The sequence below is a fragment of the Macaca thibetana genome, chromosome 8, assembly GCF_024542745.1.
Source record: "Macaca thibetana thibetana isolate TM-01 chromosome 8, ASM2454274v1, whole genome shotgun sequence".
Lineage (NCBI taxonomy): Eukaryota > Metazoa > Chordata > Mammalia > Primates > Cercopithecidae > Macaca > Macaca thibetana.
In genome coordinates, this window is record NC_065585.1 from 140439202 (window position 1) to 140463017 (window position 23816).

Genomic DNA, 23816 nt, shown 5'->3' on the forward strand with positions numbered 1-23816 from the left:
AGCTAATTTTTGTATTTTTAGCAGAGATGGAATTTCACTATGTGAAAGTACAGATGGGGTTTCACTATGGTTGGCCGGACTGGTCTCAAACTCCTGACCTCATGATCCACCCGCCTTGGCCTCCCAAAGTGCTGGGATTCCAGGCGGAAGCCACTGCGCCTGCCGGAGATTTTCTAAAGTAGCATTGCTGCAACAGTGTACATGAACTTCCTGTGTGTTTGAATCTCTACAATGAGAACACATAGCATAGTTTCCCAATTTAACCTCAAATTTATTTATTCATTTTTTAAGTGGGAAAGGGTCTGATCCCTGTGCAATTTAACCTCAAATTTATTTATTCACTTTTTAAGTGGGAAAGCGTCTGATCCCTGTGAACAGAAAGCACTAGCTGGTTTAGGGTGGCATTTTCATTGATTCTTTTTCTTTTCCGCCAACTTTGAGAATGTTGTTAGACTCTCCTTATTCTTCCTGTATTTGCTGATGATACAGACATCCTACTTTCATGCTTTTGTGGGAAGGACGCCAATCTGCCAAGCCCCTGTCCTGCCTACAGGGCCTGGGGGCTGTGACCAGGCCAGGGGATGAAGCTTCAGCGATGACAGGTCTGCCTACCCGGATGGAAAACGGTTCTCTTGGAAGTGGAAACCCACAAGGGAATTAAGGCTGCTCCTCCATTCATAGGCTGGTACAAATGAAATACCAGGTAATTCGGTTGTTCAGTTTCTGACACTCAACTAGGAACACCGACCAAGCAGGAGCTGTGGCTGTGAGAAGTGAGAGGCAGTGGCGTGCTGCACAGGATACCTGGGAGGGAAGCATGAGAGTTTGGAAAAGCACAGTGGAGCCCTGGAGGGCGAGTCTGAGGCTGCAGGGAGGGAACACAGGAAACCAGAGACGGGAGAGCCTGGGACCACACAGCTCTAAGAATGTCCTCTGGTTTGCAGAAACCAGGAAAGTCTACTGCAATTCCAGCCTAATTTCAGATGCGATATTTCATTTGGAACAAATTAATTTTAACTGCTAAGTTTCCACTGGAAAAAGCCAGTCTTGGAACAAGAAAAAAAATCCATGCAATGTTGACACCAAAATGGAAAAACATATTAAAATTATTCTCTTATTAGTTAGTTGTCTTTGGACTGAACTTTATCTGGTAAATGTTTTAGATGAAAAGGAAAAGAAACAAATATTTGCATTCCTAAGAACTCTAAATCTTTTCCAAAACTTCCTTTTCAAAGAAGTTTTCATGTTTATAAGTACACTCTGAGATATGCCACCACCAACTCTCTACTGAGCAATTCACATCTCAGTCTCTCATCACACTAACCATGAATGTTGATTCTCTGTGAACTTGCACCAAAACCAAATAAACACATCTTACCCACAGGAAACCATGTGCCGTGGAAAATGAATCTGGCTGGCTTTCATTGTTTAGGTAAGGTTCGGGATTATAAGCAGCACATTCAATCTAAAATGGAATAAAATCAAACACTCACATATAAAACAGAGCTAAGAGGCCCCTAGACTACCTAACGTCTTAAATGGATGACTTACTTCCAATGTATAACCACAAAAAATTACAGGTTCATCATCTACAAAAGATTAAAATAGGGAGGATAAAAGTTTAAAAGTACAACTCTCAGAAGTTAGCTTTTTAGAAGCGAACACCTAAGTAGATTCAACCTTCGGTATCTTACTCTTCAGATCGCATCAGCACGCTGAAATCCAGCGTGTCGGGGCACTTCAGATGGGAGGGCTCGCCCTGCAGGCATCAAGTGCAGTCTGTGATGGCCTGTGCCTCTCCCCTTCCCTGTCCCACCCCAGCCTCTCCCAGAGGAGTCCTGTGCACTGCCTGAGACTCCCAACGGGAGGGGTCCGGGAACTGCTGGGAAACCCTGGCCAGAGACCAGGGTGAGAAGAAACATCTTTATTTCTTAAAGAATAGGACATCGTCCACATCACTGAAGGCCCTGGCCTGTGATGCCTGAGTCAGCAACACTGGCAACATTAATAAGATGCCACCCTGGAGATGGAGTTGAGTCCGCCAAGGCAGAGAGCGGGCATGGTGCCTCAAGCAGACAGAAGACCTGGAGTTAACGATCCACTGTGGAAACAGACTGCTTGCCAAGCAAAGGCAAAACAGAGCTACAAATGTGAAACATGTGTCCCGTTTAACTAACAAGGCCTCAGACGCTGTGGTACTGCTGGAATACCCAAGGGTCCTGGCCCAGGACTGGGCTTCGGAGACAACGGCTGGGCATTTTTTTAGGTTTCAAACAACAGCAGTCTTATTTCCAAACAAATGACCTCTAGAGAAGCGGTCACTGTGGTGAACCTGGGAAGACCACATTCTGACCACGCCCCTTAAGAATCATCCCAAAGTGGCCCAGTCAGAGCTGCGAGGTGCACCCCACCCCAGGCCGTGGGCCCTGCTCCCTTCACCTTGAACTCCTGCTGCTTGGCCACCATCACGGGCATATGTCCGACAAGGAGAGGATGCTTCTCCTTTTTAATGTGATTCCCATCGTCTTCCACACAGAACCAGCCCATGTGGTTCTCCTCTTCTGCGATTAGATTCAGAGAGAAATGAGCAAGAATGCAGTCAACTCACACACAACAGACCTGCTTCACAGGTCACAGCAGGGGAAGTTTCTGGCATTCTGTTTGTATAGGGCCAGACAACGCCATTGTGGAAAACAGACAATCTCTTCTAAAAGCATAGGCTGTATATTCGCAGCATTATTTTAGGAGGCAGCCTGGTCTCATCTAAGCGGCAGGGACCTCTTCCTGTTTGCGCCTCCTGAACACGCTGGACCCAAGGGCTGTGAAACTTCACTGTATAAACCACATAGGTCTACTTCCCTTTGTCGTTCTCCAGTTTTTCCAAAGCAAAAGAAATGTTTAGATTCAAATACCAGAGATGTACTGAGAAACTCTAAAATATGGTGTAATACTATGGGATCAACAAAAGTACAATGAAATGGAGAAATATTTTACTACCAAAGCAAACTGTCAACCTGAGCATTAAAGAATATGTAGCTGGCCGGGCGCGGTGGCTCAAGCCTGTAATCCCAGCACTTTGGGAGGCCGAGACGGGCGGATCACGAGGTCAGGAGATCGAGACCGTCCTGGCTAACACGGTGAAACCCCGTCTCTACTAAAAAATACAAAAAAAAAAAACTAGCCGGGCGAGGCGGCGGGTGCCTGTAGTCCCAGCTACTCGGGAGGCTGAGGCAGGAGAATGGCGTAAACCCGGGAGGCGGAGCTTGCAGTGAGCTGAGATCCGGCCACTGCACTCCAGCCTGGGCGACAGAGCGAGACTCCGTCTCAAAAAAAAAAAAAAAAAAAAAAAAAAAAAAGAATATGTAGCTGATCTGAAGACAAAGAGGGGCTTATCCGCACGTCCAGCTCATTCTCTTTAGAGAGTGGCCACTTCCTCATTTGCTAAGTCACTCTGAACCTGACCTGGCAAAAGACCAAATTATTCAGCAAATGGAGAGGGGCTGTGTTTCCGCTTCCTCATCAAGTGAGCACAACGTCAGGACAGCTTTCCCTTCCAGGACAAAGCCCTTCCGCTGATGAGAGCTCCCTGGAGCAATGGCATTACCCACACTCCGCACTTCTCTTCTGTATTTTATACTCCGTTAACATTTCAGACTATCTACAGCAGAAGGAAAATTTTACACACACACGACATCCCAGTGTGTTCTGGGTAGCAAGTCTGTAAGCGTGTGTATAAGTACATTACACACACCCAGCAAAAAATAATCAAGGCTGAAGAGACATAGGAACAAGGAAATCATAAAGTCACATCCATCTACAGTGAAACCCCAGGGTTTATCTTTGGTGCTGAGAGGATCTTTACTGACCCCTCAGCCCAACCCTGTGTTTTGCTTCTCAGTGAGGGGTGAGCACAAGGGCCAAGAGGAACAACGACCTCCCCTGCCATTTGGAGGCCACCGCCCACCGCCCACTGCCCACCGCCCACCGCCCACTGCCCACCGCCCGCCTTGAGCACCTGGCACATGGTCAGGCTCCATGGGCTTCCTCTGTGTTCAGCTGCCTCAGCTGATATTCATGTTCTGGTACCAGAAACACCATCCATTTTAACACAAAACCCCTCCATTTTAATATGCAAGCCCTCCATTTCAATATGCAAGCCCTCCATTTTAATATGCAAGCCCTCCATTTTAATATGCAAGCCCTCCATTTCAATATGCAAGCCCTCCATTTTAATATGCAAGCCCTCCATTTCAATATGAACATCTTAAAAATCACCGGTGCTAAGGTGAATTTTCCTGTTTAGAAACACTTTCGGGTCAATGGATGGATCTACTGCTGAGTTTCCTTCTCAACCCTGACCCCCCCTGTGGGCAGGAATTCATCATCACGCCGCATGCCTCATTCAGCCTCAGTCAGCCAGGCCTTACCCAGGGCGAGCTTGGCCATCTGTAAGCTGTTGACCCAGGACTCCTTGATGGCCGGGGTGAACGTATTGAACACAGCTGTAAAGAACGTCGGTCGCCCAGATCTGCCAGAAACAACAGACAAGCATTCACTTTATAAAACGTGCTCCATCCTGTGAGGTTAAATGACACATTTTGCCTGTCTGATAGAATCAGCAAACCAAAAAACATGCATGTCATGACAAAGAACCATTTTTTTTCCCCAGCATTGGCCAAGAAGGTTTCGTTTTAAAGCTACTACTAACTTGTCCTGCTTCCCCGGGAGCTGTAACTGAATTCTGCAGCAGTCCGCAGCTCTGATTTCATCTTCTTTCTTCAAAATAAGCCTTTGTAAACCTGATGTCCAGTCATGGGCTACTGACTGGTTTAAGTTCTACAAAGGAAATAAATACGCACATTTCAAAAGTGTTTAAAAAGTAGGGCCATCCCAAGGAAGATAAAAAAACAAAATTTTAATATGAGAAATTCAGACCAAATGAAACTATCGGATTATGAAAAAGAAAGCTTTGGGAGTCAGATGACATTGGTGGGGGCGGGGCTGAGACATTTCTAAAATAGAACTGATATTCAAGCCTATTGGCAAAATGAAAAAAAGTTACCATCATATAGTCTCACCTTATCTAACATAAGAGAAAATGTACATTCAGATTAATTTTTAAAGTCAAAGTGAATTCTCACTTCTGGTAGAACTTGGAGATATAATCACATACTTACAATGACTTACAAGTAAAGGCAGAATCTTAAATCCAATTGCTTTGATTGTTACCTGATAGTTTCCTTTAAGGTTTCCTATCAGCTGAGTGATTTGACCAATTACATTTAAGTCATGCAACAAGTTTTGTAAATCTTGATACAGTTGTCCTGGTCCCATGTAAACTTTGTCTACAAAATAAGCAAAAAGAAAAAAAAAGAATACAAATGTAAAGCCATATTTACTCCAATACTTGAGGGAAGAAAATACTATAATACTAGTTAAATAATTTTTAAGTTGAGGGGTGAATCTAGAACTTTTAAAAAGTGGACACTGTCAAGCATTTAGTGGTTTTTCCTTTTCTAACATTTATGTAGAAATAATTTTAGATGGAAAAGTTGCAAAGAGCTGCCTCCTGAGTGCCCAGGCCTGGCTTCCCCGAGGAAAACATCTGACTTAAGCGTAGCATGACCGTCAAACCCAGGACACCACATTGACATGGCACTCCTGACTGATCTACAGACCGTCTTCAAACCTCACCGCTTTCGCACGAATACCATTTTCTAGTCCCGGATCCAGCCCAGGGGCTCGCACTGCGTTCAGTGGTCACGTCCCCAAAATCTCCTCCAGTCTGGGGGAGTTTCTCAATCTTCCTCTTTTGCGACCCTGGCATTTTTGGAGGAGGCTGGTGAGTTACAGAATGACAGAGTGTCTCACAATTTGGGTTTGACTCATGTTTTGTCCCTTTTGTATCTTTTCAACACTGTTGACATAACAGCTATTAGTAAGAGGCACTTCAAAATGATATTTAATCTCAACCACATTTCCAATAACTGGGGTCATCTACCATCAAAAAGAGTTCCCCAGTGATCTTTCCTAAAGTTTTTTTTTTTTTTAAAGGGAATAGAAATGATTTGTCTTCGATGACTTGGGTTAGAGGAACGACGCATGTCCTGGGGTCTAGGTGCCCAAGTGAGAATTGCTCCACCCCTCACAGAGGGTTTCCTGTGCACTACAGGAAGTGATGTTCAAATACTTCCCCATTAAATCCCACGACGGGCCCACAGGCACAGAGGACAGACTCTCCCATCTCCCCACCTGACTGATGACAGATGAGAAGGATTCGATCTCAGAATTAGCCTGAGTGTCTGTACTTTAAGCAATATGCAGTAATACACTCCTTCTTTTCCACTTTTCATAGAAATAAATTGTCTAAGGTCAAACAACCAGTAAGAGAAGGAGCCAAAATTCAAACCCAAGGAGAAGAAATTCACTTAAGTTGAGTAAGGTGCCTTGTGTTTCAGCCGGACAGGCCTCCCGGCCATGGGTCTGTAGAATTGCACAGACCTGAGCATAGTGGAATCGCACAGACCTGAGCTTACACCGCCCAGAACTTGGTTTCAGGCTCTGACGTGGACATTCTGAAATTCTTTTTCTTTTCTCTTTTTTTTTTTTTTTTTTGAGACGAAGTATCGCTGTTGTCCCCAGGCTGCAGTGCGATGGTACCATCTTGGCTCACTGCAACCTCTGCCTCCTGGATTCAAGCAATTCTCCTGCCTCAGCCTCCTGAGTAGCTAGGAATACAGGCACCTGCCACCATGCCCAGCTAATTTTTGTATTTTTAGTAGAGATTTAGTAGGGGTTTCACCATGTTGGCCAGACTGGTCTTGAACTCCTGACCTCAGGTGATCCGCCCGCCTTGGCCTCCCAAAGTGCTGGGATTACAGGCGTGAGCCACTGCGCCTGGCCTGGACATCCTGAAATTCTTAATAATTTTGAAGAAAGGACTCTGCATTTCCTTCTGTGCTACATCCCACAAATTATGCAGCTTGTTCTTTTAGTGTATGTAACATATATAATACATATATATGTCAAAACTGAAAGAACCTACATATTTCCAATAAAAATATTTCAGATATATGTATCTAAAAATATTTACTATATAACTGAAGAGTAGCATAACCATTTATAATTTTGCAGGCACTTTATGTTAAAGACAAGCTTATGTGGTATTTATGCACATGGTAGGCCTGATTTTTATCCACTATCTAGACAAATTCAATTACTAACTGCATTTGAAGTCTCATGAAGTTTCATAAAAAAGGGAGCAGCCAGGCACAGTGGCTCACTCCTGTAATCCCAGCGCTTTGGGAGACCGAGGCGGGAGGATCACCTGAGGTCAAGAATTTGAGGCCAGCCTGACCAACATGGAGAAACCCCGTCTCTACTAAAAATACAAAATTAGCTGGGTGTGATGGCACATGCCTGTAATCCCAGCTACTCGGGAGGCTGACGCAGGAGAATTGCTTGAAGAGGGAGGCGGAGGTTGCGGTGAGCTGAGATCACACCATTGCACTTCAGCCTGGGCAATGAGAGCTAAAGCCCGTCTCAGAAATGAAAAAAAAAAAAAAAAAAAAAAAAAAAAGGGCAAAGTGATCCAGTAGTTACACATAGCAACTTTATGTATGCTTACAGAATGCTTGCAATTTAAAATGTTTCGTAACACACATATTTGCTTTCATTCATAAACTCTGATAATAAACTCTATAAACACAACCTTGTAATACAAGTATAGGCTGGGTGTCGTGGCTAATGCCCACAATCTCAGCATTTGGGAGGCCAAGGTGAGAGGACTGCTAAAGGCCAAGAATTCAAGACCAGCCTGGGCAACATAGTTTAAAAAAAACAAAAACAAAAACATAGAGTTAAAAAAAAATTAGCCAGGCACTGTGGTGCATGCCTGTAGTCCCAAATACTTGGGAGGCTGAGGTAAGAAGATCACTCAAGCCAAGGAAGTCAAGACTGCAGTGAGCTATAATTGTGCCACTGCACTCCAGCCTGGGCATCCAAACAAGACCTTGTATCAAAATTAATAAATAGATGAGTAAATAAAATTATAAGCGCAATGTTTATTAATTAGTTGACTTCGTTTAAAATATGATCTTCACAATTATCATTCAATCAAATTGAACCTTCTATTTTTGGTGTGCAGCTCTATATATTCTCACACATGTATACATGCATATAAACATCTCCCCAGTAAGCCTGAGGGGGAATTCCAGGGCACACACAACAGCTCCATCACCCACAGAACAGCTCTATCACCTACGGAACAGCTCCATCACCCAGAGAACAGCTCCATCACCCAGAGAACAGCTCCATCACCCACAGAAGAGCTCCATCACCCACAGAACAGCTCCATCACCCACAGAAGAGCTCCATCACTCACAGAACAGCTCTATCACCCAGAGATCAGCTCCATCACACACAGAACAGCTCCATCACCCACAGAACAGCTCCAATACTCACGGAACAGCTCCATCACCCACGGAACAGCTCCATCACTCACAGAACAGCTCCATCACTCACAGAACAGCTCCATCACTCACAGAACAGCTCCATCACTCACAGAACAGCTCCATCACCCACGGAACAGCTCCATCACCCAGAGAACAGCTCCATCACCCAGAGAACAGCTCCATCACTCACAGAACAGCTCCATCACCCAGAGAACAACTCCATCACCCAGAGAACAGCTCATCACTCACAGAACAGCTCCATCACTCACAGAACAGCTCCATCACCCACGGAACAGCTCCATCACCCATGGAACAGCTCCATCACCCACAGAACAGCTCATCACTCACAGAACAGCTCCATCACCCAGAGATCTGCTCCATCACCCAGGGAACAGCTCCATCACCCACAGAACATGTGGGATAGTCACAGGGATTCACAGGTGCACAGATTTCAGTTCATTGGGAGGAGTAGGTTCAAGAGGTCTAGTGTAGTTAATAAGGTATTGTATACTTGAAAATCACTAAGAGTGGACTTTAAGGTTCTCACCATGAACAAATGGCAAGTGTGTGAAGTAAGGCATATCCTAGTTAGCTTGATGTAGCCATCCCACAATGTATACATATTTCAAAACATCATATTTTAAACTGTACATGTATATGATTACTTGTCAATTAAAAACATAAACGTTTTTAAAATAAAACACACACACACACACACACACACACACACACACACATAGTGCCACTGATGTGAAACTATCACAGGAAGGGATAATACTCTTTTCCTAGGGTATTAAAGAACCTTCTGTACTGAGATAAGGAGGAGTTCCTCGACCTTACGGAGCATGGAAATGTGCTGAAGTTTTACGTCTGCCGGATCATCAGACAGTTCGTAACAGGGCACTGTCAGGGCACAGATGACACCACGGAGCAACCCAAGGCTTCCTCATCAATAGGGACAATGTGCGCTGCCAAGGGAAGCATCCACACTCACATCCCAAGAATAACAACAAACCACACAGTGCGGCCAGTGCTTTTCAAATGTGATACTCAGTTTCGGAAAGAATTGTTTCATGTTGATTTCAGGCCAAAATTGATTAAAGAAACCCCTGCAGTCCAGGCGCAGTGGCTCACACCTGTAATCCTGCACTTTGGGAGGCCGAGGTAGGCGGATCACCGGAGGTCAAGAGTTCGAGACCAGCCTGGCCAATATGGTGAAACCTCGTCCCTACTAAAAATACAAAAAAAAAAAAAAAAAAAAATAGCTGGGCGTGGTGGTGCACACCTGTAGTCCCAGCTACTTAGGGAGGATGATGCAGGAGAATCACCTGAACCCAGGAGGCAGAGGTTGCAGTGAGCCAAGATCACACCATTGCACTCCAGCCTGGGCAACAGAGGGAGATTCCATCTAAAAAAAAAAAAAAAAAAAAAAAAAGACAGAAAGAAAAGAAAAAGAAAGAAACCCCCCGCAAATCAGAATTTCTGTTAGAGTTGACTTCCAGCCCTCTAGTTGACAATTTCTGGAGTTTTCAGTTCTTTGTCGCTCCAGTGACACACAACTGCTGCACTTCTGCAAAAGCACTTCCCGAGTCTTTCTCACGGACACTTCTCTTGTTTCCATGGAAATCCCTGCAATCTGTTTGAAAATTCAGGGTCTGTCAGTGAAACGGAATTTTGTGTGGCAAACAAGGAAGGGTTTGTGTGGCCAGATCAATAGCAAGGATGGCTGGAAAAGCCCCTGGGGGTGTGCTCGGTCCCTGAGAACCTCCATGCCTGGGCTCAAGGGGCACCCTCACAGCATCTTAAAGCCTCTCCTCCACAGTGTGAGACTGTGAGGTGTCCGAGCCGGAAGGTGTCTCCAGGCACTGCAGAGGAGGTGAGATCAAGGAGGAATGGGCACTACCCCTCTCCATGCCAATGGCCTGATTGTGGGCAGCCTCAGCCCCCACCAGTATCCTCTGCAGCTGCCCATCGACCTTTATGGGGTCTGAAGACCTCTGCACCTCTGTAGCTCCTTAGCCCCGTAAAACTCCTGTGTGCATTTCCTTCTGGTGTTCTCCTCTTCAGGGCTGTGGCAGGGGTCTCTGCGGACCACACCCCCTAGTGCGGCACGTCACCTCTGCCTCTGCCTCCGGACTCCTGCGTTCCTGGGGGCCCTGCCCTCCCCAGGACCTCACCTGCCTCCTGCAGGGAGCTTCCCATGGTTCTCAACCGGCAAGGCTGGTGCCGCCAAAGGAAACAGACTTAACATGGAACTGCCCCTTTCCTCCTGGAACAAAGTTGACCAAAAGCCTCATCTCCCTTGCAGGTGGAAAGAGTGTTCGCATTAGACATTGTATGTCTAAGAGTGTCTGTGCACAGTGTGGCTATGATGGAGGAAGAGCTGATCAGAACAGGGTGCTAAAGAGAGACGAAGAGTCAGCCGGGCACGGTGGCTCACGCCTGTAATCCCAGCACTTTGGGAGGCTGAGGCAGGCAGATCCCTTGAGGTCAGGAGTTGGAGACGAACCTGGCCAACATGGTGAAACCCCATCTCTACTAAAAATACAAACATTAGCCAGGCGTGGTGGTGCACACCTGTAATTCCAGCTACTCGGCAGGCTGAGGCAGGAGAATCGATTGAACGCAGGAAGCAAAGGCTGCAGTGAGCCGACGTGGTGCCACTGCACTCCAGCCTGGGCAACCGAGTGAGACTCCATGTCAGAAAAAAAAAAAGGAGAGAGACGAAGAGTGGCCGTAAGGCCCGTCCTGCAGGGCAGAGGCCGCGGGAATGGGGGAACTGCTTTCCCAGCTGCAACCGCAAAACTCCCAACAGAGGGGTCTTGTTCTCTCTGGCCACCCTTCCAGAAAGAGCTCTCTAGAAGCAGCTCCTTACTTCAGTGAGCAGAGCAGGATAAATGATCCCCACACCTAAAACGCAGAGGGCAGGCTGGAGCCCCAGGTGTGTCAAGAGTGTCTAAGAACATGAGCCGAAGAAATTACCCCAAAAAAGGGAGCAAATTTAACAACTGAGAAATTAGAAGCTTCAGACTTCTATAAAATTATAGACACAAATAATATGTGGAGACATGTAAATACAGGCAATTATTTTCCATAAAGATTACATATAAACACATTAAAAATAATATTCTGAAACCCCAATGATAAAATGAGCAATTTCCAGAAAAGATACAGATGGCCAATATATATGGAAATGCTCACTCTCAGTAGTAATCAAAGGAAAGCAAATTAAAACAGCCATTAAATCAGGTGAGGTGGCATGCACTTGTACTCCCAGCTCCCCAGGAGGCTGAGGCAGGAGGATCACTTGAGCCCAGTCGTTTGAGGTTGCAGTGAGCTACGATTGTGCCTCTAAATGGCCACTGCCCTCCAGGCTGGGCAAGAACCCAATCTCAAAAATAAAAAGGCAAATTTACATAACTGTTCTTTACAAATCAAATCATAAAAGTTTCATTGTGTAATCAAAGTCAGACATAGTCTGTAGAAATGGAAACTGGGGAAAATTTCCTGGAAAGTCACTTGCAAAAATGTATCCAGAGTCTAAAAGAGTACACAAATGTTCTACTCTTTGACCTGAAAATTCCACTTCTAAGGAAATTACCAGACTAATGTGTGAGGATGTCTCCACGTCACTCTTCGTAGTGGTCCAGTAACTGGAGAAGCTTGCAGTATGCAATAAACTCAGGTTCAATCACGAGGAAACATCCTGTAGTCAGTTTAAATGACTTTGATTCAGAATTTTTAATGACTGAGAAAATGGTCATCCTATAACGTTAAATGAAAATTCCCTATACAGGATCACGTAGAGCAACTGTGGTATATGGACAACAGTGTGAGAAAAACGCTGGAGAGAAACCACTCATGTGTTAATATAGTCTCCAGATACAAGAATTACAGGTCATTCTTACTGTCTTTAAACATTTTAGTGTTTTCAACAGAGAACAAGAATTAACTCCCAGGAGAAGGAGGGTAATATTTAAATAGCATCATACATAAGTCCTTAGTCTGATAAGAGGCACCAATTCAATTTCTCTATAAGCAAGTAGTTTTCTAACATGGAAAGTATAGAAAAATCTTGGTTATGAACCAGTAGTGATCCCAGCTATAACTCAGGCAAAATAAATCCTATGTGGTTCTGGACACGTTACAGCAGCTCCTCCCAACGCAAGGCCTAGGAGACTCCCAGGTGCAAAGCTGAAACCACAGCACTGAACAGAGAAGAACAATAAGAACCTTCCCCTGCGACTAAAATCCAGTTTGGCTTTTAGAGTTTTAAAAAACCCAAGCATTTTCTAATGTGAACATCACACTGTCACGAAGATACATGTCACGTCTCAAATTCCAGATCTTTAATCAAGAAGTAAAACCATCCCTATAGCTTCATGGAGTTTAAAAACCCAGAATATAACATTAATTTGCTCAACATCTACCTCGTATGTGTCCATGTGTCCTAGGACATGCATGTGTGATTCCCACAGAGATAGGACCCTGTCCACAGGCCCTCCTGCATGAGCACCTTTCCATGGCTGACCGTCCGCACTTAGGGACACATGCCGGCTCCAGTTTCCTAAGGGAGTCTTCTCCACTGAGACTTATGGGAATGACTGGCATGTGACGCACAGGCATGGCACTCATCTGGCCCATCCCCATGGCCGAGGAGCTAGGATCGCTGCCCTGACAGGCTGGCCTTCAGGTCCTGGACAGGGCCATGACCCTGAATGTCTGAATGAATGTTTCTGGAATGTCAACTTGACTGACAGTCATAGCTCCAGGGATGCATGGGTGTCTAAGGTCACAGGTCAGCTATACAGGCCGTTAGGAATGAGTATTTTTGGCATCAACAGATCACATAGACTAGTGTGCATGTTATATTTAGAAAATATGGGTATCCCTCTTTGCATGGAAACACTTCTCACCTGCCTCCTGTTGAGCTCCTAAGACAGAGAGTTTGAAGGGTGTGTTACTAAATACCCAGAAAATTCACACCAGTGTTTGTCCCTGAGGTAACAAGGGATATAAACAGACACAGTGACAGAGAAGGCGGCAGCCGTCTGCGTGGAGAACAGAGCCATGCGTGTGGCATCACCACCTCTATGGGACTGTCCTGAAAGCACATGTGATGCTGGAAGACCCTTTCCCACTTTCGGTCCATCTGCCATGCTGCCCCCATTTCCTCCCCCAGACAGAGGCTGAGCCTGGGGATGGGCTTGGAACAGCCATTCTAACAGGGACCCAAGTCCCAGGCTGGCTCTGGGCTTCCTTAATGGGCTCTCATTTTGTGAAAGTATGAAATATTCTTTAAAAGTACAAAAGCAGAGAGAATAACTCACGGACACATTTTTATCCATTGCCCAGAATTTGTGATGTTACTATTTTGCTCCACTCACTTCAGATGCCATTTTCATCCAAAAACCCTGAAAAGGTTTTTTCACGTCTACCCCGTTTTCACTCTGCCTTCCACCTGGAGTCGGCGCCCATCCTCCCTGAGCGCTCTTTGCGGTTTTACTCCCTGTGCATATTGGAAGGCCCTTCTCAGCATACAGATGCTGTCTGTAGGAAGGGAGGCCGTTCATCTGCATTGAACACGCCACGTGAGCACACAGGGGCACAGGACGCAGAGAGCGGCGGCAGGAGGTCAGCGGCTCCACAATCGCGAGCAGTTGCATCCGCTCCCCCAGCGAGGGGCCCGTCTGTTGGTGTCACATCCCGCAGGCACGCCGACCTCGGTGTCGCATTGCAGGAAAGCTACTGAGGACTGTTTCCGGACCGTCCACGGTATTCAGTGTGGAAAGCCGACCTCCCTGCTACCTTTGGCCAGGTGGTGTGTTTGCTCTCGGTACTCATCCAAGGATTATAATGACACTTTTGAGTCCTGGGACAGACCTGCAAATCCACACGCCATACAGGAAAAACAGCGCCAAGTCCTGGCCTCATCTCCCGCACGCACGCACGTGCTGTTTTAAGGTACAACGTTCAGACGATGCAGAAGCGGCTCTTGCCACAGCAATGGAGCACACAGGCATTTTGTTCTGTTTCCTTTCATTTCGACTGCTGTGTACTTCAAAACACGACAGCTTTGCCATGGTGGGCTTCAGCTGCGCCTGTCCTCCAACCTTCAAGGCAAAGTTCACTCTTACAGGCGTAAGGAGGAAGAATTGTGACCCTTCCCGCCCAGAAGTACCTGACTCTGGAAAGGACCTGTTGGAGACCAGGCACTGTCCCTGCCTGCAGGCGAGGCCATGCAGCGCGTCAGGCAGGGGCCAGGGAGGGAAACCGGGGTTAACCCGTCACTCCTGGGGTCCCACACACCCGGTCACTGTGTCCAGAACACCCTCGGGGCTGTGGCTGGACGTGCCGCTCAGACCCCTCCCTGCCTCCACGGAACGGCCACCTGGCCACACATCCCTGGAGGCCGCAGCTCAGGGGAGCCTCATGAGGAACCATTCACGTTTTAAAAATACAGCTGCGCTTCTCTCGCTGCCTTCTGCTTCAGGAGGATCAGTCAGGTGTATATTCACCTGTTGAAGCCTCCCTTGGCCGGGCTCACTTCTATTTAAAGATGGTAAGTCACGCCCTCCTTCCTCCCTCCTTGGTGCTGGTTCTTTGCTAGTAGTGTTTTGCTTTGTTTTTTAAACCATGTGAATTTTGTGGGGGAGGTCCTATGTTTTCTGGGAGCTCCCTCAATGCTGTGACCTCACCCAGGACCCTTTCTGCATTTGCCTGTAAGTTCCCCTCTTAGGCAAGTGCTCGGTGCTCAGCAGGGACCCTGAGCTTTCAGGAGCTGTCCCCCAGCCTCCTTACGGTACAAGCTTGCTGGCAGCTCCTCCAGCCACCTGTTCATAATGACTCTGTGTCTTGTTACAAATCGTCCTGTACCGACCGCCATATCCAGCCCGACTGTACAGAAGCACTCCTGGCACTCAGGACGCGCTTCTGGGACAGAAAGCGGAACGGGTCACTGCAGGGCGGTCTGAGTGGACCTCCTCTCTTGCTGCAAAGTCCGACAGCACTCAGGGAGGTGGCGGCCTTCTGGAAGCTGTGGGGCCCCTTCTAGGCAAGCTGCCAGTGCTGGGACGGGACGCTGGTACTGGACCAGGTAGATGCTGGTCCAGTAACAACCTAAGCCAGAAGGATCAGAGGCCAATCGTGTTCTGTTAAAAGCTGACCTTACAGCGAAGAACAGAGATGTTTTTTATCTTCACTCATGTTTAAGGATTAACTAACTAACTACAAAGTACTGTGACTGATTTTTACAAAAGTACATGAATATTTGCACATCTGAAGGAGTGTTCCCCTTTAAAGTACATTCGACTTGTACTCACATTTCTCTAAACATTTTAAGAGCGTCCCCTGTACACTGAGTTGAGACCAGTTGAATAAAAGTGAGCGCGTGCACACACACACACACACACACACACACACACACACACACGGATAACTTCTCCCTGGGCAGGATGGGTGGTAACAGCTCTCCAGTGGCCGTTCTTCTGAAACACCCTTGAAGACCAGAGCCCGGCTGGAGCAACCGAGCTCACCTCTCCTCCGGTTCTAAAGGCTCCCAACAGTGGGGCTATGCGACACCTCCCCACTCATCCCCACAACTCCTACCTGGCACGAGACCTCGAGAACTGGGAGTGCTTGACAGTCCGTTTGTTGAAAATGAATTGAGGTTATAAAGATCCTGCATGAAGAAACCCCCTCCCCACACACACACGGAATGGCAACGGCAAACATTACTTTCTCATAAATCCACCTGCCAGACAGGATGGAGCACAAAGAGAGAAGGAACAGCCCAGTGGAGTTCAGCAACAAAGACGCGGCACCAGGCCAGAGCAACCGACAGCTCAAGATCGATATTCCTCCTCCCCGCCACCAGCCCCGATTGGGGAAACTCACAAAACCTTTAAAATCACCCCAGAAAACTACACATTTTTCAAAATAGCATCAGAGAGTTTGGGAGCTTAAACCAATCCATGGATCCATAGGGGACCCATGGTCACCAGCTTGCAGCCTCTGCAAGAGAGGAAAGTGTCACATCATAACTCCGGGTGTCGAACACCACAGAGCAAACCCAGGATCCACATGGCGCCTTTGCAGGGACAGGGAGCTCCCTGCTGTCTAACACCGCAGAGCAAACGCACAATCCACACAGCACTTTTGCAGGGATGGGGAGCTCCCCGCTGAGTCTAACACTGCACAGCGAACACACAATCCACACAGTGCTTTTGCGGGGACGGCAAGCTCTCTGCTGAGTCGAACACTGCACAGCAAAGCACAATCCACACGGCACTTTTGCAGGGATGGAGAGCTCTCTGCTGAGTCAAACACCGCACGGCAAACACTCAACCCACACGATCCACACGGCACTTTTGCAGGGATGGCGAGCTCCCTACAAAGTCTAACACTCACAGCAAACGCACAATCCACACAGCGCTTTTGCGGGGACGGGCAAGCTCTCTGCTGAGTCTAACACCACACAGCAAACGCACAATCCACACGGGGCTTTTGCGGGGACGGGCGAGCTCTCTGCTGAGTCTAACACCACACAGCAAACGCACAATCCACATGGCGCTTTTGTGGGGACGGGCGAGCTCTCTGCTGCAGCTGCTCACTGGTCTCGGGTGGTTGCCACGCAGCCCTCTCTGCAAGCAGAGGTTGTTGGGCAGTGCTGCCTACACTCTGTCAATATCAAGTAACACACCAACGTTTCCAACACTGAATTTTAGAACAGTCATTCAAGCAGCAGAAATCCTACGATTATCAACTGAGAACGAGAATTTCTGACTTAGCTTCTCGATATAATTTAGAAGTGACAAACGCAAGAGAACTGGAAGAAACAGAAACACTGAGAGTGAATTTGAAGTCATTCTATGAAAACTCTGAGGGAGGCATTAGAGGCAGCCCCATGGAGATGTGGCTCATGGATGTGCCTGGGTTTTGTCAGCATAAACGGTAAGGAGTGAGCTGAGATGAGCAGAGTGAAGGGACGTCATTCGCCGGCTGCAGCATGGCACTCGTGAGATCAACATAATGGATTTGAAGCCACGTAGACCCCTCATGATTGACGGTAACAAGAGACTGTCGGTCCACCCTGGATGAATCCAGACGTGTTGGGATAGAACCCCTGCCAGTCCGCAGCATGAAGCACAGCACCCACTTACACCTTCTCTGTAAATGCAAGACAGCACCATGCTCTTACCTGACGTCGGAAAAAAGCCCCAGAGAATTCTGACTTGAGTTCTATCTTCAGACACACAGAGAATTAGCAAATTTTAAATAATTTGTTTTAAAAAGTTTTTTTTAATCTAGAAGAACAAAACACTATTGGTGGCAAAACAAGTTTATCACTTAAACTCTCTGTTTAAGGCAGTGGGCAAAAAGATGTCCAATGAAAAACTGGTTTCACTGAGGTTGACTAGCTGCTTTTTCCATAGAGACGTGATTAAAAAAAAAAAAGAGTCAATGCAAGTCTGCAAAACACAATCATATATGTTTTCAAGTGTGTTCCAAAGTCCCCTGAACTGGAGATACAATACCAAAGATCTCCTTGGATTCAGAATAAAGAAAAAGATTTTCTCTCCAATGTGACATATTTCTTTTTAATAGACAATGACAACTTGTCCATACTCAGTGTTTCTCCTCTTGCTGTGGCTGATGAGGAGCTCACAGTTAAATCTAGAGTGCAAATGCAGTGATCAACTCACTCCAGGTTCTTTCCTCCATACAGTATTTTTTAAATGGGTTGAATCACCCTGCTTTATGCTTTTTTCATATTGCTAACTGATTCTAATCTTATTCTAAGTTAACTCAGCATAAATCATAAATAAAAAGATGAATAAGAAAATATAACATTGCATGGAATACATACTATTTTATGGATCAAAGTCACCTTTAGCTATTTGAATACAATAAGACCATCTTAATTATGAATAAATTCTAAGATCGCTAGCATTATAAACTACCCAAAGGTGTTTTTGTTCACGAAACCACAACATAAACTTGATTGCTAATCAATGTTTCCAAATAATTTAAAAGGATTTTTGAAAACCTTTAACAAGGCATCCAATTTGCTCTTGAATAAAATGTTAATGGATCACGTCAATTTGGAAATCGTTTCTCTGTCCCCACGTCCCCTCTCCCCCCGGTCCTCCCTCTTGCTCTCCACACCACTCCCGGAACAGCTCGTTTGGGAAATCTGGATTTTGGTACTTCGGTTATTTGTGGAGAGGGTCTGATACAGACGCATACTACTTTAAGTAGAAGGAGGATTTAAGAGTCAGAAATTTAAGAGATTACAAATTGTAATAATATGCTTGACGAATTAGCCTACTAGGCAGATTACCAAACGGAATGACTATTAACATCAGGGGAATGAGAAAAATAAAAGCGATCCCAAAGCAAATGAGACCTAATACTCCTTACATCATGTTCTGCAAATCCACGTGAACATGCGAATTCAACCAGAAAAGGTTAAAAGTTCTCAAGTTGTTTTCTTGCTTCTGAACATGTCAGAAGCAAAATAATCTGAAAAACTGATGCATATTTAACCTATAAAAGGTGAACTGAAAGTTCCCATGCATTGTTTTTTTAATTGTTCTACAATTCAGGGGTAGAGGCCAAAAAGTGAATAAAACTTAGCCAGTCGTTCTTCGGATTTTTTAAAAAATGAAGAGAAGGTAATGATTTTTACACTAAGATTAAAATCTGCAGTCTGAACAATGTTGGGTAATAATAATCATAAATCGTGTGCAATGCTAAGACATTTCCAAAGCATTCTGACACCTCCCATTTCACCTTGGGAAGTTCGTGGACAAGCACTACCTCCACGGGGAAACTGAGTAAAGACACCCCAACGCTGCCCGGCAGTGCGAGCAGGTGGACACAGAGCCAAACTGGAACCACCACCGCCTCAAGCTCGACGACTTCTGCGCCAGCTCCACACACTCAGAGACAAACACTGAAGTCCTCATCTGGTTAACCGGAAACGCAAAACTGAGCTCACTGCACCGGGAAGACGGAATCCTCTTCTGAGTGGCCCGAACCCGAAGGAGCCCCAGCGGCACACGGGACAAGTCAGAGATGAGCAGCCGACTTGACCATGTTAGTGAGGCAGTGTACAGATTCTAGAGACTGGATCACCTCTGCAGACTTCCCTGTTAGACCCTGAGCCTGCCATGTCAGAGCGGACGCTGGCTGCACGGCTGACGTCAGAGCGTACGCTGGCCCCACCGCTGACGTCAGAGCGGACGCTGGCCCCACCGCTGACGTCAGAGCGTACGCTGAACCCACAGCAAACATGAACGTGAGAGGGAGCGTCAGATTTACCGTGTTAAACCCTGAGCCTGCCATGTCAGAGCGGACGCTGGCCGCACGGCTGACGTCAGAGCGTACGCTGGCCCCACCGCTGACGTCAGAGCGGACGCTGGCCCCACCGCTGACGTCAGAGCGTACGCTGAACCCACAGCAAACATGAACATGAGAGGGAGCGTCAGATTTACCGTGTTAAACCCTGAGCCTGCCATGTCAGAGCGGCGCTGGCCGCACGGCTGACGTCAGAGCGGACGCTGGCCCCACCGCTGACGTCAGAGCGGACGCTGGCCCCACCGCTGACGTCAGAGCTTACGCTGACCCCACAGCAAACATGAACGTGAGAGCGCGCGTCAGATTTACCGCGTTAGACCCGTGTTTGCACGAATGTGAGAGAAAGCGTCACTTACTTGGCTTAGCGTTCGCAACCACGGCCAGGCTTTCAGGCGGGTGAACGGCAAGGTGCCTGCTGTGCTCGCCCGCGCCTGGGCTGCTGCCATACTCGATGGCGTCCACGTGTCCCAGCGGAACGCTCCACTTCAGCAAGTACCTTTGGCTGCTCATCACACGGCTGTCATGAGAGGCGCTGAAACGACCAGAAGATGCCTGTTTTACGAATAATTACGTGGACACGTTATGGTAACGTTTGTCCCTCAGATATTCAAGTGAGAAACTTTCCATTGCTGAACTGTAACTCTTCAGACTTTGTCACAGGAGTAACTGCCTCTGACTTTCTTACAGAATCCCCACTCGCTGCCATAAAGAGGCCTGGAGGTGGATGAGAGAGAGTGCAGGGAAGAGCCGCACAGGGACGGATCTCCCCGAAGCGCCGAGGTTTTCCGTAAAGGCTTAAAAGGAAGCAGCTCGGTGCTCGCTGATGACTCGGAGCAAAGGTGCTCGATTCCCAGGAAGTCTCCTATGTGGATAGAGATATTCTCTGGTGGTTTCCTAAGAGATTCCTGCTTTACTCTTTTATGGCTACACCATAACCATTTTAAGAGAATCAAATACCATTATACTCCATGACTAAAATATGTATCAAGTATACAGAAATTGAACAGAAAAAAAAAAAAACCTACGACTTATACAGATTATTTTCTTCTTTTATCATAAATAGAACACATACGTGAAGAAACACAAAACACGTATGTATGGTCTAGTGGAAATGGCCTGCGTCAATATATGTGTAGCTGCCACCAAGGCCAAGGCTGTGACTTCGCCATCATTCCTGCAGTCCCAGGTGCTCAGGAAATCCCACCCTCCAGAATCAACCATTATTCTCAGTGATCATCACGTTTTGCTTTTCAAGATATTGCCGTTAAAAATCAAAGTATGGTAAGAATAACCAAAATGCTGGGTGCTATGCATTGGACTAAGCACCTGACTTGCTGGGAGCCTGCCTGCACCCAAGCTCTCCAGTTCCCTCTTATACCAGAGCACTCTGCCCTCCATGACGACATCCAGTCCATACAGAAAGGGAAAGGAGGAAAAATAATTCAGACACAGGAAGAGGAAAGACGGGTTGTATTCTGTGAATTAGACTGTGCCTCCAATTTAGAAAAACAGAAATGCCCATGAGTTCTTACCAAAATTTCGATTCCTCCTCTTTGAATGTAAAAATCTCCATCCTTACAGAGGAGGTTTAGAATCTTAATTCTACAGGGCCGACCAAAGGGTCCTTGGGGGCATGAACCAAAATGGGTTCTCATCTCATCACCTTCGGGCAGTGTCACTGAAAATCTCACACTGACAACACGTCCATGGGAAATGATTGTGACTCACCACCACACTTCGCAAAAAAAGAAATTCAAGCCCTGTCATTGTGGGAAAGGCAGGGGCATTATTTTAAGGAATCTAGCAGTAAGCACAGCTGAGTTACTAATAAAGTATTCATTTTAATTCATCTTTAAAGTACACCACTTCTATCAGTGTGAGAATGTTAAACCTACTTAAAACTGCCCAAGAGCCAAGTGTGTCCTGGCGCTCCCCGACAGCAGACCGGGGAGTGGGGGGGGGGGGGGTTCTGGAGCAGGGGTCAGCGTCAGACAAACATCGATTATGAATGTGGAAAAGACTCAACAAGGACCATTATATTTGCACAGGACTTTGCTGTTTACAAGGTCATTTCACTTCTATGATCTTTTCTCCCAGGGCAGGTGGGACAAGCATTCATGTCCCCAACTTGACACATCATGTTGGCCAACTTGCAGGTGAGGAGCTGGGTGGATTCAGCGACATTGGGGCCGCTTCACTGAACATTAACTTTCCAGGTGTTACATGGAGAGGGGGGTCCTGGGACAGTTAAACTTGGAAGCCATCCTGCTAGGTGATAAACACCATTAGTCTCCACACTGTGGGAAGCACCTCATAAGATAACACCAGGGAAACAGGGGTGGAGACACCTTATTCTGCATCCTCGCAATTCTAAGCATCCTCTCGAACAGCCCACACCTTGAGTTCTCCAGCTGCAACCTCCCACGGCCTCACTCTGTCAGCTCCTCTCCAACGCAGGGTGCAGCGGGCTTTGCTTCTGCACATGGAAGGCAGGTGGCCTGTGGCTGTCGCCAGGTGTCCACAGTGAAGGCTGAGCCATGGGGTATGAGTCAAATGAACAGGGTTCTTTCTCTTACAAGGAGGAGTATCATTAAAGACTGGTATATATATTTTTTGGACTTATTTTGTAGCTGCCACAAAATAAGTGAGGATGATGAGAAGCAACAATGAAAATCTGTCCCTCGCAGGCAGTGCCACGTGCCAGGTGCCCTGCGGCAGCTTAATGAATGTCCTCGCCTTGACCCCTGAAGAGCCCCACGAGAGCGTACCACCGGACTCATTATTTTATGATCAACCCTGTTGCACGGATGAGGAGTCCAAGGCCTAGTCAGAGCGGGTAATTTTCAGAGTTCAGAGAAGGTGGAGCTGGAGTTCACGCTAAGGAGTCTGACTCCTGAGGGCTGACCTGCACACCCTCGCTGCCTGGGTCTCTAAGGCAAGGTGAGGAGGGCAGGCAGATACATCCAGCTGCTGGAAAATGGGGGTGACGGACATGAAAAATAGGGCATGTTTAGTGGTGTACTGGCAAATGTTTAACAGCTGGCTCTCACTGGGAGGACAGGCTCCTAACACGTTGTGTTGGGCAAATTCCGTGGTGTAAATGCTCCCATGTGGATGACTTCAGGCTACCAAATGTTTAGCAATTGGCTGTCAAAACTCTGGACGATTGAACGCTTGACTCTTGTAAGACATGATGAATTGCCACTACATTCGCTGGCATTATTTTCTACAGCACCAGGAGCGTTATAGTTAATTTTATCTGAATTCCCTTATCATCTACCTATATTTGAAGACCTTTTAACTTCTCACATATCCTTATCTAACTACAATATTCCATGTGTTGGAAAACGATTCTGATGTAAAACTATTTTAAGTGAAAATAACTCATTTTCTTGGTTTACAATAAATATGAATATACCCAACTTTATTATATTTAAACATTTATCAAAAATATATTTATAGAGAAGCAGGTAAAGAGAGAATTTAAACCATAAGAAAAAGAACTCCTGAATTATTTAGGAGGATTATGAAGAAATTCAATTTAGTTTCTAGTTCCACCATCAGCCGTGTTTAAAGAGTATATAAACCTCTACGTACTTAACTTCTACTAACAGTGACTTGGTGACTTCTATTTAAAAATAAGCTTGCTTATAATAAGGGTTCCTTTAGTCACAGGACTAAGCTTTGGCACAAAAAACCAGTTCGGTCTGAGTGACAGAATTAACAAAGTCATTTATGTGCCCTTAGGCAAAGGTAACATGTAATGATAGGACTGCTATAGAGAATTCAATGCACTTACCGTGAGCTGACGGTGGCACACATTAACACATCATTTAACATGAAGACTCGGCGTTCTTTGGTTTTAACAATCTCTCCTCTGTCGTTGTAAACTGTTTCTATCATATCATCAGATCGAATGAGGTATCGGCTTCCACTGCTGAGAAGCTGGACATTCAAAACACAGCGCAGGGACCACAGTTGAGTTTACCCAGAAAAGAAAAA

General features: G+C 46.4%; 1 protein-coding gene across 6 annotated transcripts in view; it reads right to left on the bottom strand.

The window, feature by feature from the left end:
* The window catches only part of ARHGEF10 (Rho guanine nucleotide exchange factor 10), a 145386-nt gene that overhangs the window by 37067 nt on the left and 84503 nt on the right, over nt 1-23816 (bottom strand). For all 6 annotated transcript variants that reach the window (XM_050800194.1, XM_050800197.1, XM_050800195.1 and 3 more), the window contains 7 exons: nt 23614-23759; nt 20171-20346; nt 5230-5345; nt 4709-4836; nt 4428-4528; nt 2440-2561; nt 1379-1465 (listed from right to left, as the gene is read on the bottom strand). In XM_050800194.1, the coding sequence (XP_050656151.1) occupies nt 1379-1465; nt 2440-2561; nt 4428-4528; nt 4709-4836; nt 5230-5345; nt 20171-20346; nt 23614-23759 (876 nt within the window). The remainder of the gene's footprint in view (nt 1-1378; nt 1466-2439; nt 2562-4427; nt 4529-4708; nt 4837-5229; nt 5346-20170; nt 20347-23613; nt 23760-23816) is intronic.